Source organism: Schistocerca gregaria, chromosome 1, assembly GCF_023897955.1.
Source record: "Schistocerca gregaria isolate iqSchGreg1 chromosome 1, iqSchGreg1.2, whole genome shotgun sequence".
NCBI classification, from domain to species: Eukaryota; Metazoa; Arthropoda; class Insecta; order Orthoptera; family Acrididae; genus Schistocerca; species Schistocerca gregaria.
In genome coordinates this window covers 668,523,671-668,543,770 of record NC_064920.1, presented here as the reverse complement: position 1 = coordinate 668,543,770, position 20,100 = coordinate 668,523,671, and the positions used below count along the sequence as shown (strand labels likewise).

Below are 20,100 nucleotides of genomic sequence, written 5' to 3'. Positions count from 1 at the left end.
TAAATAAAAATAAATAAATAAAGTGAATACTGAGAAATAACATCATGAAATGATTGCCAATGCTTCCAAAAATTGTAATTTCACCATAGATTTAATAGAAACTGAAGATATCTACAGCTTCCCTATGTGGTGACCAACATACAACCAGAAAAGGGGAATTTTGAACGAATCACACAAGATGACATGTTTCAGAAAGTCAGGTTTCAACTATATTCCTTTATGTATTTTCAATATAGTACATTACAGTCATGTGATTCTGAATCCACAAGAGGATTACAGAAATTCTGAAAAGGCCATTAACTGGAAAAAAATGCATGACATTTAATATTTACTGGATTATATTCCACATGAATGTATGTAATTCTATGATAATTCGATGAAATGGCCTGTACATAACACTCAAAGAAACCATTTTGTGTATACTTTGATTAAAAGATTAAATTAGTAAATTAGTACCACAAAAAAGGAAATACAACTATACATTTAAAAAAAATTGACAAGAAAGACGTAAGGCAATTCATAGTAAGACCGATTAATCACTTACTAAGTGGAAACGAGGTCATAAATCAGATAAAAGTTGTATAGTTTGAGAACTTTTTATTGAAATTGGTGAAAAAAACTGTATATACAACTTATTTGATTAAAAATGTACAAGTAAACAAAAGAGCCAACTTAAAATATGACTAAAAACATAAGTTGACAATGCTTATGAATTACATCCCCAAGAAACGGACCTTATTTCCTCCCCAAAGAGAGTGTGACACTTAGCAACTGCAATAACAGCAAAACATCCATTTCATTCTGTTCTTTAAACCTTGGTAAGCTCATCCAGTTGCATTCCTTATATTCATCTGAAGAATGTTTTTCTTTGTCCCCAAAAACTGAAGTTTTGGAATAAGGTCATTTAAAAAAGGAGTTTAATTTATTTGCCTTAGACGCTGTTGACTGCACCATACACTTTACTGCTGCAGGAACAAATCAGCACATAATGATTTAAATAATAAAGCACTATGGCTGTTGAATTTCTCATGTGGGAATTTTAGATGCTGATGCCATAGGATCATAGTTTTTTACATTACATCCATTTGAGGTACTGTGCCTGTTTCACTGGACAACAGAAATTCTCATTCTCTCTCTCTCTCTCTCTCTCTCTCTCTCTCTCTCTCTCTCTCTCTCACACACACACACACACACACACACACACACACATGCAATGAACTGAGCTTCAAAGTAGTGTGTCTCCTTTTTATAAAGGCTAAACCTGTGAAGGTAGGATGGTTTTCTGTCATTAACAAGATAAAAGGCCTCCTTTATGTGGTAAGATATCTGTTCTTCAATGATACATTTTTAAAATACATACCAATAAACATAATTATAGCACAACACATTTTGATGTATGCATCACTTACGTGTATAAGAAACTCTTTTGACCCTTCGTTTCTAATGAATCTTCTTCAAATTCTGGTAACTTAAATTTTTCAATACAATCAGCTTTAGCTCTACCATAGTCAGGTTCCTCAGGATTCCACTGTATAAAGGGCAAACAATGTAACTACAACTATATATTAAAAATGGGCAAGAAACACATAAGGAAATTCATAGTAAGACGGATTAACTAATTAGTAAATGAAAACAAGGACATAAATTGGTTAAAAGTTGTATAGTTTCTGAGAACTTTTTATTAAAATTGGTGTGGAACTGCAAAAACACTGTATATACAAATTAGTTGATCTTTACAGCCTTTTTTTAATGAATTTTAAGAAGCTATATCAACCAAACTTAGTTTTGAAATTTGTAAATGCTAGGTTTTCTTTTGATACAAAATAACATAAAATTTCTTCACAATTTATACTGTAAAAAAAGAAGGCTTTCTATATCAATAGAAATTATTGTAGATAAACGTAAAACATATAGGAATTCATAAGACCTAGTACAATACTAACAAATGCACTTGGAGTACAATACTGGGCACGTAAAATTCACTTTCAGCTCTCACAAACAAAGTTTAAGTGATGAAACGGAGAGCGGGAAGGAACTGTTCTACATACACACCATCAGCCATCTGATGTAAATTGACAGATAAATGCCTCCTCTAACCTTTTCTGCACATTTCTGCCTTCAGCTATATGCATCAATGTCAATCTGCATGGTTTCCAATGTCATAGATCGATCTTCTATTAGACAATCGTCTCACAAGGGGAAGGACTCAGACATGGCCAACCGATTCGGCTCAGATTTGGCAGGTCGCTTGTGTACAACCTAAAAAGAAGGAATCTAAGATATTTTGGACCAACACCCCCAAGTTTCTGAGAAAATCACCCTTAAAGGTTATGACAAGCGATCGACTTAAAATTGGCGGGATCGATAGATAATTGTCAATAGAGCATTTTTCATCATCAGGTATGGGGTCCGAAAAGGCATACTTGTCCAGAAATTGAGGTAAGAAACTTTTACAACTGCCGCGTCTGTACCCACTTGGTTAACGCCTGTCACCAACAACGTCGATACCACAACGGCCAAGCTAACTGGCTGGGAATCATAAAACCTGGGTTCAAATCTCGAAGAAACCTATCGGATGTTATTCTTCTCATTTGTATTTTTCCATATCTCAATTGATAGGGATAGGAGGGTTAACAAGATAAATAAATCAATAAGGAATGATGATAATACGGTAGGCAAACTAATTTTCCAAACGCTATGAGTTAGTAAAGTATTAAAATTTTAAGCCTTGTCACATGGAAACAACTCCGAGTAAAAGTGCTGTGTCTTCCTCACGAGGGATCACAGATAGCCAACCATGCAACGCTTTTTTACAGCGAGTCACGGGATAGAAAGCACGCGGGGAGAGTTATGTTGTCCCGGTTGCCTCTTCGTCATGTCATAGGGAAGGAACAGTGTAGCTGTCGAAAGATTGCATTCATTAGATGCTCTTGGTGCTGTGAGTATATTTGTTTCAAATGTTTATATGACAAGTACCATCCATCTAGTTGTTCGAAGATAAGTGAGGACACTTAACAGTGATTGGGAGAGTCATTGTAAAGTGACCTGCAGCAACATTTTAGTTGTTTACTATCCCAAGAGGTTTGAGAAATTTATTTACCTACCTTATTATCATTCCTTGTTGATTTACTTACCTTATTAACTCGCCTGTCCATATCAATTGAGATATGGAAAAATACAAACCAAAAGAATAACATCCACTACATTTCTTCGAGATTCGCAGCCAGTTATCTTGGCCATTGCGCTATCGGTGCTGTCGGCAAAAAGCGTTGACCATATGGGTACAGACGCGGCAGTTGTAAAAGTTTCTTACCTCAATTTCTGGAAAAGTGTGCATTTTCGGACCCCATACCTGGTGATGAAAAATGCTCTATTTACAATTATCTATCGATCCCACCAACTTTGAGTCGATCGCTCGTCATAGCTTTTAGGGGTGATTTTCTCAAAAACGCGGGGGAATTAACCCAAAATATCTTAGATTCCTTCGTTTTAGGTTGTACACAAGCGACCTGCCAAATTTGAGCCAAATCGGTTGGCTGTGTTTGAGGCCTTCCCCTTGTCAGTCTTACCTTTTGGAATCTACAAAAATCTGCTGTATCTATCATCCATTTTCCTAGCTATATGTCCTGCGAATCACTATTTTGCTGTTATTTATTCCCACCACAGTAAATTTTATGGTCAATGATATCATCTATCTAATTTCCAGCTTGTTATCTCCATCTCTGATTTACTGTCTGTAAAAATTATTTCTGTAGTTTTCCATGGGTTATTTCCATGGTACTTCTGTAGCAAAGTATTTTCTTCCTGTTTTGCAATTATCTGTTCACATTATGTGACGATAGCATCACAGTCAGCACTTTCCATGCTTTGTTCCTGTTTATTTAATTTTTTATCTTGTCTAAATGTGGAACGTGGTTCATTTAGCTTCATTAGGAATTTTCTTATCCCAAATTAGATTTCTCATTTCGCTGGAGAACCCTGAGGCCTTTTGTATCCTGTTGAGTATTTCCCTTTTTACTGTATTGTTCTCAGAGGAGACACTTTCTAAATATCTGAAGCACGGAACCAATTTAAATCAACTTTCATTTTAAAAAAATTTAAAAAAATAAATAAAAAATCCTATCTTCAACAACGGTATAATAACTTGTTTTGTCTAGTATTAAAGGATGTTGTTTTCCGTCCCTATAAGTGCTCTATAAAGCAAATGAATACTTAGTACTGCAACCGGTTTTATAACATACGAGGAACATTGCTGTGGGCGAAACCGCGTAGTACGCATTTCTGCTGCTAGACGCATATAGCGCAACTCATTGCCAGTTTAGTGCTATCTATTTTGTCAACCTGGCTTATTCTGCTCATCTGCAGTGATTGGTTTAGCTCGTGTTTTGTTTTCTACTCGGTAAAAATGCTGCTGAAACTGTTTTCATGTTGAAAACAGCTTACCAAGATGACGCTGTGGGAAAACCATAAGTGTATGAGTGATTTGTTTGATTTAAAAATGGTGACGGCAACTAATGACAAACCTCGTTCTGGATGTCCAGATTGACAAAAATATTGAAAAAATTCAAGAGCTCGTGCTCACAGGCCCTCAACAGGCAACTGATTACCCGTTAGAGATTTGTGGCAAACAGTGTTCATAAAAGAAAAAAAAATATTATTATTATTCCAGCAGACAGGTGACCATATTTGGATAAAAATGGCATGGTTCCGCTGCCCCACACAACTTACTTGCCTGACCTCGCTCTGTGTGACTTTTTCATCTTTCAATGCACGAAAAGGGGCAGGAAAGGAAAGCTCGGTGCAATTTTTTAATGTTTCCATGCATGACAAGGGGCATGGAAGGACGCAGATTTGACAACACTGAAGTAGAAAAAGAAAAAAAAAAGAGGGAGGAGCTGTCAGATATTTCTAAAGATGACTACAAAAAATGTTTCGAACAGTTGTTGATTGGTTTTGGGGGTGAGGAACAAAGAGCGAGTTCATCGGTCCCAGCAGATTAGGGAAGGCTGGGAAAGTAAATTAGTTGTGCTTTTTCAAAGAAACAATTCTGGCATTTGCCTGACGCGATTTAGAAAAAACATGGAAAACCTAAATCAGGATGGCTGGATGCAGGTTTGAACAGTTGGATAGTGGAAGCATCGGAGGGACATATGTATCAGTTGTAATGGGGAGTATTTTGGAGGGGATAAGGTTGTCTTGTAAACAATTTGAAAATACGTAGTTTTTAAAAAATAATAACTTTTCGTTTTGGTACCACCTCATATACAATGAGGTCATCAAAACATTGTGTCTTCTTGTTTTTCATGTTTTTCAGTTCTGTCTATAACTCCCACCATTTTAGAGAATTGTGATCAAGACTGAAAGTGACCTGCTGTATGTCTTCACTATGAGAATATTTCAACTATGATCACAATTTGATAATGATGAAGAATATGCTGAAGTTTAAGAAAATCCTCATGAAGAAGCAACATACAAGTAAATAGGATAGAGGCATATGGAGGAATGAGGGTGTACATTCAGAGTTTTCTGTAGCTGTAGATACAGCAATAACAAATACAATGGTAGAAGTTTAGTTGTCGATGAACAGATATATTTAAAAAGACTAATCACAGATGTTGGGCTAACAGGAACAAAAGAGGAAACTGTGAGAAACTGTAGATAAGAGGAGAAGCACTTCCAACTGAGTGATGAAAGGAGAAACTAGAAAAAATATCATGAACAGAAATGAATAGAACAAAACAAGATACTTAGATATGGAATGAATAGGAAGTGCATTCAAGTTAAAGCAAAATGATTGCAGGAAAAAATACAAAGGAATCGAAGTGGAAATTGTCACTGGAAGGACAGATTCAACATATTCAAAATTCAAAATAACTTTTGGGTAATTTAAAAGCCTAATTGTCAACACTAAAAGTTTAAAAGAATTCCATGGTTAAAAACAGAGGTGTGAGCAAATAGGTGTAAAACAAGTTCATTGTGGGCTGGTATGAGGTGAGGAGGAACTGTCTGCTAATGGGACAGAAGAAGAATGGAGCAATGATTTGCATGCTATAGAGGATCTACTATCAGAGTCATAGTTTAGGAAAATTTGTGAACCAAACTGGCAAAACAGACAGGTAAAATTCCTTCAGGGTTTCTAAAATCTGAACTTGTATATTGTACTCAAGCATCATCTCCTTACGTAATTTTTACCTGTCTATGAGCAAAGTCCTTGATGCCTCAGGATATGTTCTATCAACAAATCCATTCTTTTAATCAAGTTGAACCATAAATTTCTTTTTCGTCATAATATGTTTCAGTATCTCCTCGGTAGTTATTTGATCTCTCCATCTATCTAAAACATTTTCCTGCAGTACCATGTTCCAAAAGCTTCTATTCTCTACTTATGTGGACTGTTTATTGTTCACATTTCACTTACATACACGGCTACCCTCCAGACAAATACCTTCAGGTGAGAGCTTACATTTTTTTTTAAATCCTCTCCACTTCTGTCATCACCAATTATTTTGCTGCCCAAACAGCAGAACACACACACTATTTTGTCCAACTGTTCTAAGTTCTTTGCCCTCTTTGACAGAATTAAAATGTTTTCAGAAAACCTCAACGTTTTTATTTCTTCTCCCTGAACTTTGACTCCTTTTGCAAATTTTTATTCGTTTGCATTTACCAGTTTTTCATGTTTTCCATAAATAATTAGAATCAGTATTTACAACTGCGACTTATTAAAATGACAGTTTATCAATGGACATAGGGGCCTAATCAATTTTTGAAAATACAATGTAACTGGATAAGGAAAAAAATCTGCTCACCAAGCGGTAGCAGGAGAACACACATATGAAAAGTATTACATACACAAGTTTTCAGAGCCACTGGCTCCTCCTCCCGGCAGAAGGGTTGAAGAGAAAGGAAGAGGAGTGAAGGAAAAGGACTGGTGAGGTTTAGGGCAAGAGATAAGACTTCAGAAAAGTCACCCAGATAGATTTTTTTATCCATCCAATTACATTATAAAATGATAGTTTGCTATTATTCACACCTGTCAGCTCCTGCCTTCTAGGAATAGGAATAACTACATCGTTCTTGAAGTCTGAGGATCTTTTACCAGTTTCATATATTGGCTCAACACATGGAATAGTTCTGTGATGGCTGGCTCTCCCAAGACCGTATTTACTCGAATCTAAGCCGCACTCGAATCTAAGCCGCACCTGAAAAATGAGACTCGAAATCAAGGAAAAAAAGTTTCCCGAATCTAAGCCGCACCTGAAATTTGAGACTCTAAATTCAAGGGGAGACGAAAGTTTTAGGCCACACCTCCAAATCGAAACAAAGTTGGTCCATTGTAATATGAGACACAATTTGGGTCGAATTAATGACGATACAGCTATAGTAGTTCGGTTCGAGTCGTAAGCTTTGCAGTTAAGCTTTACCAGGTAGCCATTGCTTTGCGTCAGGTGCTCCGTCCGTATTTATATGGGTACCCTTCCTTTTTCACGTGCTTGGTCTGGTTTGAAGTGATTGCTTATTTTTCTTTGATCTGATAAGTGCTGTTCTCTTTGTTATAGGCGTTTACGTCACTTGAAGCTGAAAATGCTTTACTGTACTGTGTCATGCATTATTTGTCGCATTCTGATAATGACTGTTTACGGCCTGTCGGCACTCGCGGCATGGCTTGCTTATGCGCATGCTACAGCCGCTTACAATAAAAACAAGAGAGAGAGAATGGGAGGGAGGGGGGGGGGGGGGGAATCATCTCATTAGGGAAACAATGGCAAGAGACTGCTATTTGTTGTTACTTACACTGCTGCCTTCTTTGATAATGATCAAGAAGAACCAAATAATAGACTGTGTATGATAGAAGATGTTCTGAACCAGAGCTCAGCGAAAATTAGCGAAAATTTTTCACCGTTTGAAAATCTTTGCAGTCGCCTCTTTAGTACATTACATTCTGCACAGAAATTAGAGTCATCTTAGATTTAAAATCTAGTCAATTGCCGTGCTTCTTTTCTGACTGTATCACTATTAGGCATAAGAGTAATATGAGTTTCATGACATGATATGTATATCTTTCGCGGTTGCTGTTGTGTCACTCTAGTTTCGTATTTTATTAGGCAGACAGGATTTAAATGCGATAGCAGCAAACACGAAAGAATACGTGGCAAAATGTTTATATTCGTATTATTCTTATGGTGAAGAGAATGCTGCATGTTATTCACAATTCACGGAAGTTCCTACAGGTAGGAAAAAATTCAGAACGTAGAGTTGGCCATATTGACAAACATCCCAAACAGTCTTGCCAGTCAGATTTCCGTAGTACATTGAAATGCTGCTACATTCAAAGATGAACAATATGGAATTTGTATTTATTTCGTTGGATAATGTATGAAAATACAATGGTCGAAACTCGGGGCGGAGAAAAAAGCTCGTCTTCCACCGTTTTTTACTTTTTTAAATTTATTTACTGATGTAGAGATTTGTGCCTGCAAAGCGTGCCTGTGTAGCACTACATATATTCGACGCAGAAGTTAGTTGTGGCGACACCTACCAATATTTTTCAGAATTTCCGCTTACTTTGCACTCGATTCTAAGCCGCAGCCGGTTTTTTGGATTACAAAAACTGGAAAAAAAGTGCGGCTTAGATTCGAGTAAATACGTTATATATCAACAAATATGAGGGTATGTCATCCATTCCAGTATACTTGTTACAACATAGATATTTCAGTGCTCTGTCAAATTCTTCATGCAATATCTTTTCATCATCTACTTCTTATTCTTTTTCAATTATATTCCTTTGAAGTCAATTTCCTTTGTATTGCCTTTCTATATATTCCTTTCACCTCTCCTTTCTTTGCTTAGTCTAGATTGCCATCAAAGCCATCAATGTTCATACTGACACTTCTCTTTTCTTCAAAAAAGTCTTTAATTTTTCTAAAGACTGCATCAACCTTTCGCCTAGCCATGCAAGCCACTGCAGCCTTGCCTGTGCCCATTAAACATTCCTTCTTAGACATTTTGCACTGCCTGTCAACCTCATTTCTATACGTCTGTACTTCCTTTCAACTGTTTGATTTGTTGCAGTTTTAAATTTTCTCCCACTGTCCATAAAATTCAGTAACTCATGTTATCCAAGGGATTCTGACCAGGATTTGTCTTTTGCCTATATGATCTCTTGCTGGCTTCACTATTTCATCTCTCAAAGCTACCCTTCATCTATAGTTGCACTCCTTTCCACTGTTTCAGTCAACTGTTACCTCATGCTCCCCATGAAACTCTCAACCACCTCTGATTCTTTCAACTTATCTAAGCCCATTTCCTTAACTTTCTAGCATTTTCAGTTTCTTCCGTTTTAATCTACAGTTTACTAGCACTGAATTGCGGTCAGTGTCCATATCTGCCCTTGAAAATGTCTTACAAATTAAAAGCTGGTTTTGAAATCTCTGACTTACCTTTACATAACCAATCTGAAACCTTCCAGTGTCTCCAGGTCTCTTCCACATCTATAACCATATTTCACGATTCATCAATGAATGAAATATGCTCTGTGCGTAATTCCACCAGGCAGCTTCCGCTTTCATTCCTTTACTGCAGTCCGCTTTTACCTACTATTTTCCCTTCTCTTCCTTTTCCTACTGTCAAATACCAGTCCCCATCATAATTAAATTTTCATCTCTCTTAACTATCTGAATCATTTCCTTTATCTCATCATATATTCTTTCAACTTCTTCATCATTTATGGAGCCAGTTGGCATATAAACTTTTACTTCTGCAGTGACTGTTGGGTTCATATCTATTTTGTCTACAATAATTCAGTCACTGTTCTGTTCTTAATAATCTACCTGCATCCCTATTTTTTTTAAAAATTCTTATTACAACTCCTCTTGCATTATCCCATATTTTATTTTTATTTATAGCCTTTCACTCACCTGAGTTCTTTCTGCCACCATAATTCACTAATTTGCACTATGCTAAACTTCCCACTATCCAAGAAACCCACTCGATTAAAGGGATGCAACATTCCATGCTCTAGCCCATAGAACGCTAGTTTTGTAGCTTCCGATTACATCCTCCTTAGTAGTCCCCACCTAGGAATCTAAACAGGGGACTATTTTACCTCTGGAACTCTTGACCCAAGGGGCTGCTATCATCGATAACCCATACACCGAGATGACAAAAGTCATGGTATAGACACAAATGGCGGTAGTATTGCATAAACGAGGTATAAAAGAGCAGTGCATTGGTGCAGCTGTCATTTGTACTCACATGATTCATGTGAAACTATTTTCAATGTGATTATGGGTGAATGACAGGAATTAACAGACAATGAATACAGAATGGTAGTTGGAGCTAGACACATGAGACCATCCATTTTGGAAATCGTTAGGAAATTCAATATTATGAGATCAACTGTGTCAAGAATGTGCCAAGAGTACAAATTGCATGTGTAGCCTTTCACCACGGACAACGTTGAGGCTGGAGGCGTTCATTTAATGACAGAGACCAGCAACATAGCTCACAGACAAGCAACACCTGTTAGGACAGTGAGACAAAATTTGGCGTTAATGGGCTATGGCAGCAGACTACAGAAATGAGTGTCTTTGCCAACAGCACAATATTGCCTGCAGCATCTCTCCTGGGTGAGAGACAATATCAGGTCGACCCTAGACGACAGATAAACTGTAACCTGGTTAGACAAATCCTGATTTCAGTTGGTAAGAGCTGATAGTAGGATTCTAGTTTGACATAGACCCTACAAATCCATGGATTCAAGTTGTCAACAAGGCACTACACAGCCGTCTGCAACAGAATTTTTAAGGATAACAATGAGCCATGTCGTCGAGTCACAATTCTTTGCGACTGGTTTGAAGAACATTCTGGACATTTTGAGAATGATTTGGCCACCTAGATCACCCAACATAAATACCATTGAACATTTGTGAGACATAATCGAGAGGCCAGGTCATGCATGATGTCCTGCACCGGCAACACTTTTGCAATTATGGATGGCTATAGAGGCAGAACGGGTCAATATTTCTACAGACCTAATAATATACAAGATGTGCATGGATCACAAGGAAACCACAAGGGGATAATCATAATGGAAGAACAAGAGTAAGTGTTCAAACTAAAAAGGGCACAATGGAGGAGGGTAGGCTTGCATCTATTGTTAAACCTGTACGTGAAACGCCACAGGAAACAGCAGAAAAATTTGGAAATGTGATGAAAATTATGGGTGAAAGGATATCAGTTGTAACAATCATTGAGGATCTTATCATCCTCTGTGAAAGTGAGGGAGAATTAAAGGATGTGTTGAATGGAAGGAATAGTCTACTGGGTGCAGAATACAGACTGAGAAATAAAAAAAGGGAGATGAAAGTATTAGATACCACCAGGAATGAAACTAGTAACAAACTTAACTTCAAAATTGGTATAACTGACAAAATGTGAAAATTCTGCTACTTTGGAAGTATATAACACTTGATCTCCTAGTATGATCTACTCAGAAAAATGTCATCATCAGGAGAAACAAAACTGGTGTTCTATGGATCTGAGCAAGGAATGTTTGATCCCTTAATCACTTAGATAGGTTTGAAAATTTAAAAAGGGAAATGGATAGGTTGATGTCAGCTGTAATGGGAATTAACTGCGTTTGGTGACAGAAGAGACAGGACTTCTGGTCAGCTGAATACAGGATTATAAATACAAAATCAAATAGGGGTAATGCAGGAGTAGGTTTAATAATGAATAAGAAAACAGGAATGTGGGTGAGCTACTATGAACAGAATAGTGAATGCATTACCATAGATAGACAAAGGCAGCAGATGACATTCTGTGAGGACTACTGATAGCCTTGGGAGAGCCAGCTATGACAAACTCTTCCGTCTGGTGTGGAAGATGTATGAGACTGGCCAAATAGCCTCAAACTTGGAGGCGACCGTAATAATTACAATTCCAAAATACTAATATGAATCCTTTACAGAAAAATGAAAAATTGGTAGAAGTTGATCTCATGGAAGATCAGTTTTGATTCTGGAGAAATGTAGGAACATGTGAGGCAGTACGATCATGCAAGGCAGTATTGACACTACTGCTTATCTTAGAAGATAAGTTAAAGAAAAGCAAACCTATGTTTATAGCATTTGTTGACTAAGAGAAAGCTTTTGACAATGTTGACAGGAATAATGACTTTGAGATTTCGATAGTAACAAGGGTAAAAATAGAGGAAGCAAAAGGCTATTTGCAACTTGTACAGAAACTGGATGGCAGTTGTAGAAGTCGAAAAGAAGCACTGGTTGAGTAGGGAGTGAGACAGAGTTGTAGCCTATCACCGGTGTAATTCAGTACATACACTGAGCAAGTTGTAAAGGAAACAAAAGAAAAATTTGCAGTACAGATTAAACTTCAGGGAGAAGAAATAAAAACTTCGATATTTGTCAACAACACTGTAATTCTGTCAGACACAGCTTCTAATCAAATCAAGTGATGCTGAGGGAATTAGATTACTATAATGGCCATAGTGAGGATATAAATCGTAGATTGGCAATGGCAAGGAAAAGCATATCTGAAGAAGAACAATGGGTTTTATTGTTTGTTTTCTGAAGAAGGGAAACTTATTAACAGTGAATAGAGATTTACATATTGGGAAGTCTCTTTTGAAAGTATTTGTATGGAATGTAGCCATGTATGGAAGTGAAACATGGTGATAAACAGTATAGATGAGAAGAGAATAGATGCTTCTGAAATACAGTGGTACAGAAAAATGCTGAAGAACAGATTGGTAGATAATGTAACTAATGAGAGGGTGGTGACCAGAACTGGAGAGACAAGAAAATTATGGCACAATTTGAGTAAAAGAAAAGATTGTTTGATAGGACACATTCCAAAACATCAAGGGATACAAAGTTTTGGAGGGCAGTTTGTGTGTGTATGTGGGAGGGGGGAATTTTAGAGTGTAGAGGGAGATCAAAGAGACGAATATAGTAAGCACATTCAGAAGGATGTAAATTGCAGCATTTATTCAGATATTAAGAGGTTTGCACAGGGTAGAGCAGCATAGAAAGCTGCACCAAACCTGTCTTCGGACTAATGGCTGCCACAACAACAATTTATGGGCAAAGCAAGGCGGATATGAAAAGTGGATTGGCACTAGAAAAGACAACATTTCTCACCAAAAGAAGTCCAGTAGTGTCAAACATGAGTCTCAATTTGTGAAATTTCTTACAATTATGTCTGCAGCACAGCATTCTATTGTTGTTAACCATAGACTGCAAGAAAATTGGAAAAATGAATCATAGACCGTAAGAAATTTGGAAAAGAAAAATTCTGAAGTGTTTCACATGTGGTGCTATGGAAAGATGCTGACTCTCAACTGAAATTATAAGAAATTAGATGGCTCTTGGCACTAGGAATGAAACACACAGGAAACACTGACCAGAGGACAAACAGGGTGATGGGAAGTGTGCTAAGTCATCAGGGAATAACTAAGGTGCTAGAGATAGCAATAGAGGAAAAACTGACGGGAGAAATAGAAACTGGAAAATAAATAAATAATTTAAGACATCACTTGTTATCTATATTGGAATTTTCATAGAACTTAACTTTGCACTCACAAATCTGACATGTTCTTTTAATAATTAGTCAAGCCACAAGCAACTTAGTTCCTATAATTTATCAATGAAGAAAAATATACTTACAAAATCCCGTGGAGAATATCCAAAATTTCTCTTTCGCAAAAACTCAAGTCTCTTGATTCTGGCGCTAAGCTCGTCAGTTCCAGGACTAAAAGAAAATAAATTTTGGCATGTAAAACCTCTCTCTCATATAAGAGAGGACAGACAAGTGGGGTACGCAAAAAGGTAAAAGCATTTTTAAAATTGTTCAGTGCAAATATGAATAATTATGGATGAAACCACATTGAGTCAAATTTCAGAGAGGAAACCATTTTCCAACAAGGTCACAGTACTGATAATTCATTCAATATGTCACAAACAAACACTGCATTGTAACGCATGATTAAGCTATACGAATCAACAGCCATTCTTCACTGGACACTGGCATAGTATGGAGCACATGGAAGCCATTGCACAGAGTATGAACCATTAATTTATGAGTTTTATACATTGGAATGTTGGAAAGCAGAAATAAATAAATGCAACAGATGAAGGCCAATCTGGAAGTTCATTAATGTCAAGTAAGTTAAAACAAACAGAAAATGTATCTTTAAATAAAGATGACCAGTAATCAAACAATGGAAAATCCAGGATGGATTGCAACAATACCAGAGAAGGAAAGTTGCTACTCACCATATAGCGGAGATGCTGACTTGCGATAGGCACAATAAAAAGATTCAACACTCATAGCTTTCGGCCATTAAGGCCTTTGTCAGCAATAGACACACATACACACATGCACACACACACTCATGCAAACACAACTTGCACATGTGTCTGCAGTCTCAGAGAGCTGTGTAGTTTCAGCTCTCTGAGACTGTACACGTGTGTGTGTGTGTGTGTGTGTGTGTGTGTGTGTGTGTGTGTGTGTGTACTGCTGACAAAGGCCTTAAAGACTCTCTTTCAACTATGAAAAAAATGCCAATTTTGCACTTACTAAGAAGTAAAAGTAGTTTAAAATAAAAGTTAAAGTTTTTGAATGTTTGGAAAACAAAATAAATTGACTTCCTTCATGAAAGTGGCTATGCAACAATGCCTCTGAAGAGACATTACTAGTGCAGCTCGCAGCATATTAAATAACTGTTACTACTGAACCCTGCTCATTAGTTCAAAGAAAGTTGACATATTAAACTTGTACAGGGTCAAAAATATCATCAGAAAGTGTGACATTTTTACTTTTGTCATCCAAACTATTTTTAAGAAGTTGGAAATGAAACAAAAGAAAAATAAGGTATCCAATAGAAGGAGAGGATTCATTAGTTCAGAAATGAGCAGGATGAGGAGGAGGAGGAGTAGGAGGAGGAGGAGGGGGAAGGGACTGACACACAATTTCCACACAACACACATTTTTTATTTTACACTGTTAAGTATCACTGTGAATGATGCCTTCCACTATACAACCCCTTTCTCATTTTATGAGATTTTCTTGCAGCAGAGCAAGAGCGGAGCTTTGGTTGATTGTTTGTTTATGTGACTATTTCTTTTTTCTTACTAGTGAGAAACTACAAACTTTGAACATTTATATCAGTTGGATTATTAATAATACTGGCATTACCTGTTGATACGATCATTTGTGAATTAGCTATTTATAGTTTACAAGTTATGCAAGTCATAACTTTGTCCACATACTTCAGCTGTTGAACTGTATCTCCCACAGCATCTGATTATCGCTTGCAAAGGCACCCCACCACTACCACTGTCCCCTCCCATGCTATACCACCTGCTCAGGTAGGGAAGAAGTTACACTGGGTACATTCTGCCACTATGTTGGTACTTTTGTAGAATACAATTTTTGTTTTTGTGTTTCTGTCAAAATAAACATTAAAATCCATGACTTAACCTAAATTACATAGCTTGAAGGTTTCATACCACACAATTCTGTAAATGAATTATTCAAACAATATTTAGATTTGAGCAACAACAGACTTCCCTAGCCCAGAATTCTTAAAACAGATTAAATGCACTTGGGAACAAGGTTTGAAATCAGATGATGTTCCTAACACTGAATTAACTATCTCATTTGGTAATTGCAGATTTGTCACAATAATGAAACATTCCAGAGATCAATGCAAAACATACCACAATAAAATATCTGAAAACAGCAGTCTTCAAACACAGTTGTCAGCATTTCCATACCAGCCATAAGACAAAAAATAGCAATGTGGTCTCTCAATTGCAGTATTTTTTCCACTTTGATAACTGAGACTGAAGGAAATCTCATATTTATCACAACATAGAAATCACACCTATATTTCATCGAAAGTGTTTCATGACCACTTCTACATTACTCAGATTACGAAAAACTTAATTTCTTCTCTATCCTCCGTACAAACCACAGAGTGCTTTGTTATATCCACTGATGTACACAGCGAAGTACTGACATTCTCTCCAAGCCTTCAGTATCATCAATATTGCATAATTTATCCTCACTGCTCCTCCCTGTGTGTTTTTCCAGCGTTTCTTTCTCAGTGGAAGACAAGAATGCAACATTTTAATGCATATATAAAATTTACCCTGATTATATTAAACGGACAAAATCACTTCAAAAAACTTTTAAAATTACAAGGAGCTGGTCATCACATACCTTCAGAATACAAGATTCCTAGAACTGCCAATATAAGTACTTAAAGTGCATAATACTAACCTAGTTTTTGCAATTCCTAAGTTCTTTCTTCAGAGAAAACTGAGGGGTTGGATGAGAAAGACTGGAAAAGGGTAAATGCAAATTTAGACCCTAATTTAAAGGTACCCACATGCTGTGAGGGCAAGGAATGACAAATATTGAATGCCAAGATGAAGATTTTCTACCTTTAGTTAGGAATTTCGTCTCCTGAAGAAAGGTATTCAGTAGACATTCTGCTGTCTCCTTGAAATTTTTGAATATTTACCTTGATTACATGGAAGAGAAAAGCAATGAGAGTAGCACTCTGTCTACACGGACATGCACTTGGACGCAAAGCAAAGTTAAAAACAGCAACATAAGACCACATCACACAAACATTCAAATAGAATTCAATTCAGTGGCCCAAAATCTGAAAAGTAACTTGGAGTTTTGGACAGGAGATTGGCAGTGCCTGTGAACACATTCACAGCAAGTAGGTATCTTAACAACAACACATCTTAAGATTAGATTAGATTAATACTTGTTCCATAGATCATGAATACGACACTTTGTAATGATGTGGAACATGTCAGGTTAATGAAAGATGTCTGTACAAGATATTACATTACACAAAATATTGAATGACACTAATGCTGAAGTTAGTTTTTTTCCCTCCCTTAATTTATATCTAAAAATTCAGCCAATGAGTAGAAAGAGTTCTCATCTAGAAATTTTTTAATTTATTTTTAAATGTTGGTTGACTATCTGTCAGGCTTTTGATGCTGTTTGGTAGGTGACCAAAGACTTTTGTGACAGCATAATTTACCCCCTTCTGTGCCAAAGTCAGATTTAACCCTGCATAGTGAAAATCATCCTTTCTCCTGGTGTTATAGCTATGCACACTGCTATTACTTTTGAACTGGGCTGGATTATTAACAACAAATGTATCCACAGCATATGTGCAAAACGTTAGCTTGCAAGATACATGTAACAACTGCTTATACTTGCAAAACTGCAACAATGAAGTCCTCTATTCAACTGCGACTTATGTTCATGAGGCCTAAAATATGGAGACACGTACTAAGTAAAAAATAAAGTAAGTCAACCACAGGTGAAATACCTTGTATTAACTTTTCATTAAATAATTAAATTTTACCTTAAAAAGTTCAAGTAATCAACCAGGGTCACAAAAAGCATAGTATTAAAATGCTCAATAGCAGTAGTCATAAAATAAACACCATTTTCTTAAAGTATGAAATTGTGTTATGTAAACTATGTTCTGGGGTATTTTATACCTTGTACACCTGCTCGACTAATGAAAATGTAAAACACTTACTCGGTGGTTAAGATGCTCATACAGGCCACAGGTTTGCCTAGAGTCAGAATGACCCAATCCTATTTCGACTTTTTGTCTTGAAGATGGAATCTATTCAAAAACCTGGGGGTGTTGATTTCTATTTACAGTATTTTTATCAGCAATATTTGGAGTTGCAACTCCTGGAGGTAAGTTATTTTAATAAAAAGGATTTATAGTTATTATTTAATTTATGATGTGAAAAAGAATTCCCTATTTCAAGTAAGACAAATCAAAGCCATATCTCAAGCATTATGACTTACCCTTTTGGAATCCTTTAATTGGCCCTCCCCTAGTACCAATTACAGGATTGCTATTAAAGATTCAAGTGTACAGTACTTGGTGAGCATATATTGTTAAAATTTTATTCATGCTGGATGCAGACAAATATTATGATTTATTATGCAATGAAAATAAAGATAACTTTTTCCTAATTTTTATGACAAAATCACATGAGCACTTCACATTGGCATAAATTGTTTTAAACAACGAGTGGTCACTTTTACACTAAAGGCAAATGCTTTGAGTGATAACAAGCCATTGCAATGGAAACATTACATTACTGCTTGAAGCACATGCCTTTAATCTGAAGACGATTACAGCTATTAAAAACAAAGATTCCAAGACTTACCAAGCGGGAAAGTGCCGGTAGACAGGCACAATAAAATAACACACAAACACACACACAAAATTTCTAGCTTTTGCAACCAACGGTTGCTTCTTCAGGAAAGAGGGAAAGACGAAAGGATGTGGGTTTTAAGGGAGAGGGTAAGGAGTCATTCCAACGCCGGGAGCGGAAAGACTTACCTTAGGGGGAAAAAGGATAGGTGTATACTCGCGCGCACATGAGATGTCACAGGTAAATGACAATGCTCACTGGCCAGTTCACACAGTAACACAGCTGTGACATGTCGTTCACTGCTCGATTATTATTTTATTATTCCATTTTTTTTTTAAGCCAATGGCCTTGCCGTAGTGGTAACACAAGTCCCTGTCAGATCACAGAAGATGAGTATTATTGGCTAACACTTGACCGGATGACCAGTCAGTCTACTGAGCACTGTTGGCAAGTGGGGCACACTCAGCCCCTGGAAGGAAAATTGAGGAGTTACTTAATTGAGAAGTAGTTGCTTCAGTCACAATAACTGACAACAGCCGGGAGAGAGCCCCCACCCACCCACCCACCCCAAATCTGTATCCAGTGGCGCCAATAGGGTGGGGATGGCATGGTGGTTGGTCAGTACTATTGGGCCTTCCAAGTCCTTTTCTGATGGAATTTAGTATATGTTTTTGAGATATCTGACATTTGTGCCTGCTATACTTAATTTGTAAAGTCAACTATTTCTAACTGTTTCTCACTGTAACTTCGTTTTTAAATTTCCTCAATGTGTCTTCACACAGCTGTGAATAAACTATGTACATTTAAATGAAAATGAATGGAGCACATTCTGCAGTGATATAGAATTCACAGATATAAATCAAAACTTGAAAGCTCCAGAGAGATTTTTTTATGTTAGTAGATGTATGTTAATACTTACACTAACTTAACAGATGAAATCTGTAGTGGTTCTGCAGTCTGCTCCGACAATTTTCTCTCCTTAGGTGCCCTCCTTTTTGGCTAAAATAGTTTAGAAAATGATGAAACATATCATCATAATAATTCCAAATACAAAATATAACTATAAATCACTTCATCCCCAAAGTGGAGCTAAATACTAATAACTAAAAAAGTGTGATACTGACTTACAAGGTGGCAAGACATCTACACATGAGGTTACAAAAACATAGCTCTGAAACAGGATAGATTGCTACTCATTACAAAGAGGAGATGTTGAGCAGCAGACAAGTACACTGAAAGAAGACTGTTGGATATTATAATCTCAGTTACAGGCTCCTTCTTCAGATATGGAAAAACACACACATACACACTTTCCTACACGGACAACTATCTCACACACGGCTACTGTACACTCTGGGCGCTAATGTCCGACTAGTGAGCAGTGGTATCAGCCGGAGTGTGAATCTGTATGTGTTCTCCTTTCTTTTCTGTAGAATGTAATAACTGAAAGCTTAGTGTATAACAGTCTTTTCATTGTATCTGTCTGCAACTGAACTCTGTCATATTTATAGTTAAGTAGCAACTACCCTTTTCGTAGTTGTTAATATTCCAACTGCTTACCAACTGCTCACTGAAATATGCAATTCAGACTCATGCTATCTGATCATAGTTACATATACGCACAGCCTCTGGAATACACATATATCCATAGATACAACATACTATTTTCTGAGAGTTACAAATACTCTCTTTCAAATTCTGAAGGTGGTAGGGGTAAAATACAGGGAGCAAAAGGCTATTTACAATTTGTACAGAAACCAGATGGCAGTAATAAGAGTCAAGGGACATGAAAGGGAAGCAGTGGCTGGGAAGGGAGTGAGACAGGGTTGTGTAGCCTGTCCCCGACGTTATTCAATCTGTATAT

The 20,100-nt window shown here is 36.9% G+C and overlaps 1 protein-coding gene across 9 annotated transcripts in view; it reads right to left on the bottom strand.

Moving 5' to 3' along the window:
- Positions 1-20,100, bottom strand: part of LOC126362397 (uncharacterized) — a 335,074-nt gene that overhangs the window by 209,390 nt on the left and 105,584 nt on the right. For all 9 annotated transcript variants that reach the window (XM_050007876.1, XM_050007883.1, XM_050007882.1 and 6 more), the window contains 3 exons: positions 19,156-19,235; positions 13,686-13,770; positions 1,410-1,528 (listed from right to left, as the gene is read on the bottom strand). In XM_050007876.1, the coding sequence (XP_049863833.1) occupies positions 1,410-1,528; positions 13,686-13,770; positions 19,156-19,235 (284 nt within the window). The remainder of the gene's footprint in view (positions 1-1,409; positions 1,529-13,685; positions 13,771-19,155; positions 19,236-20,100) is intronic.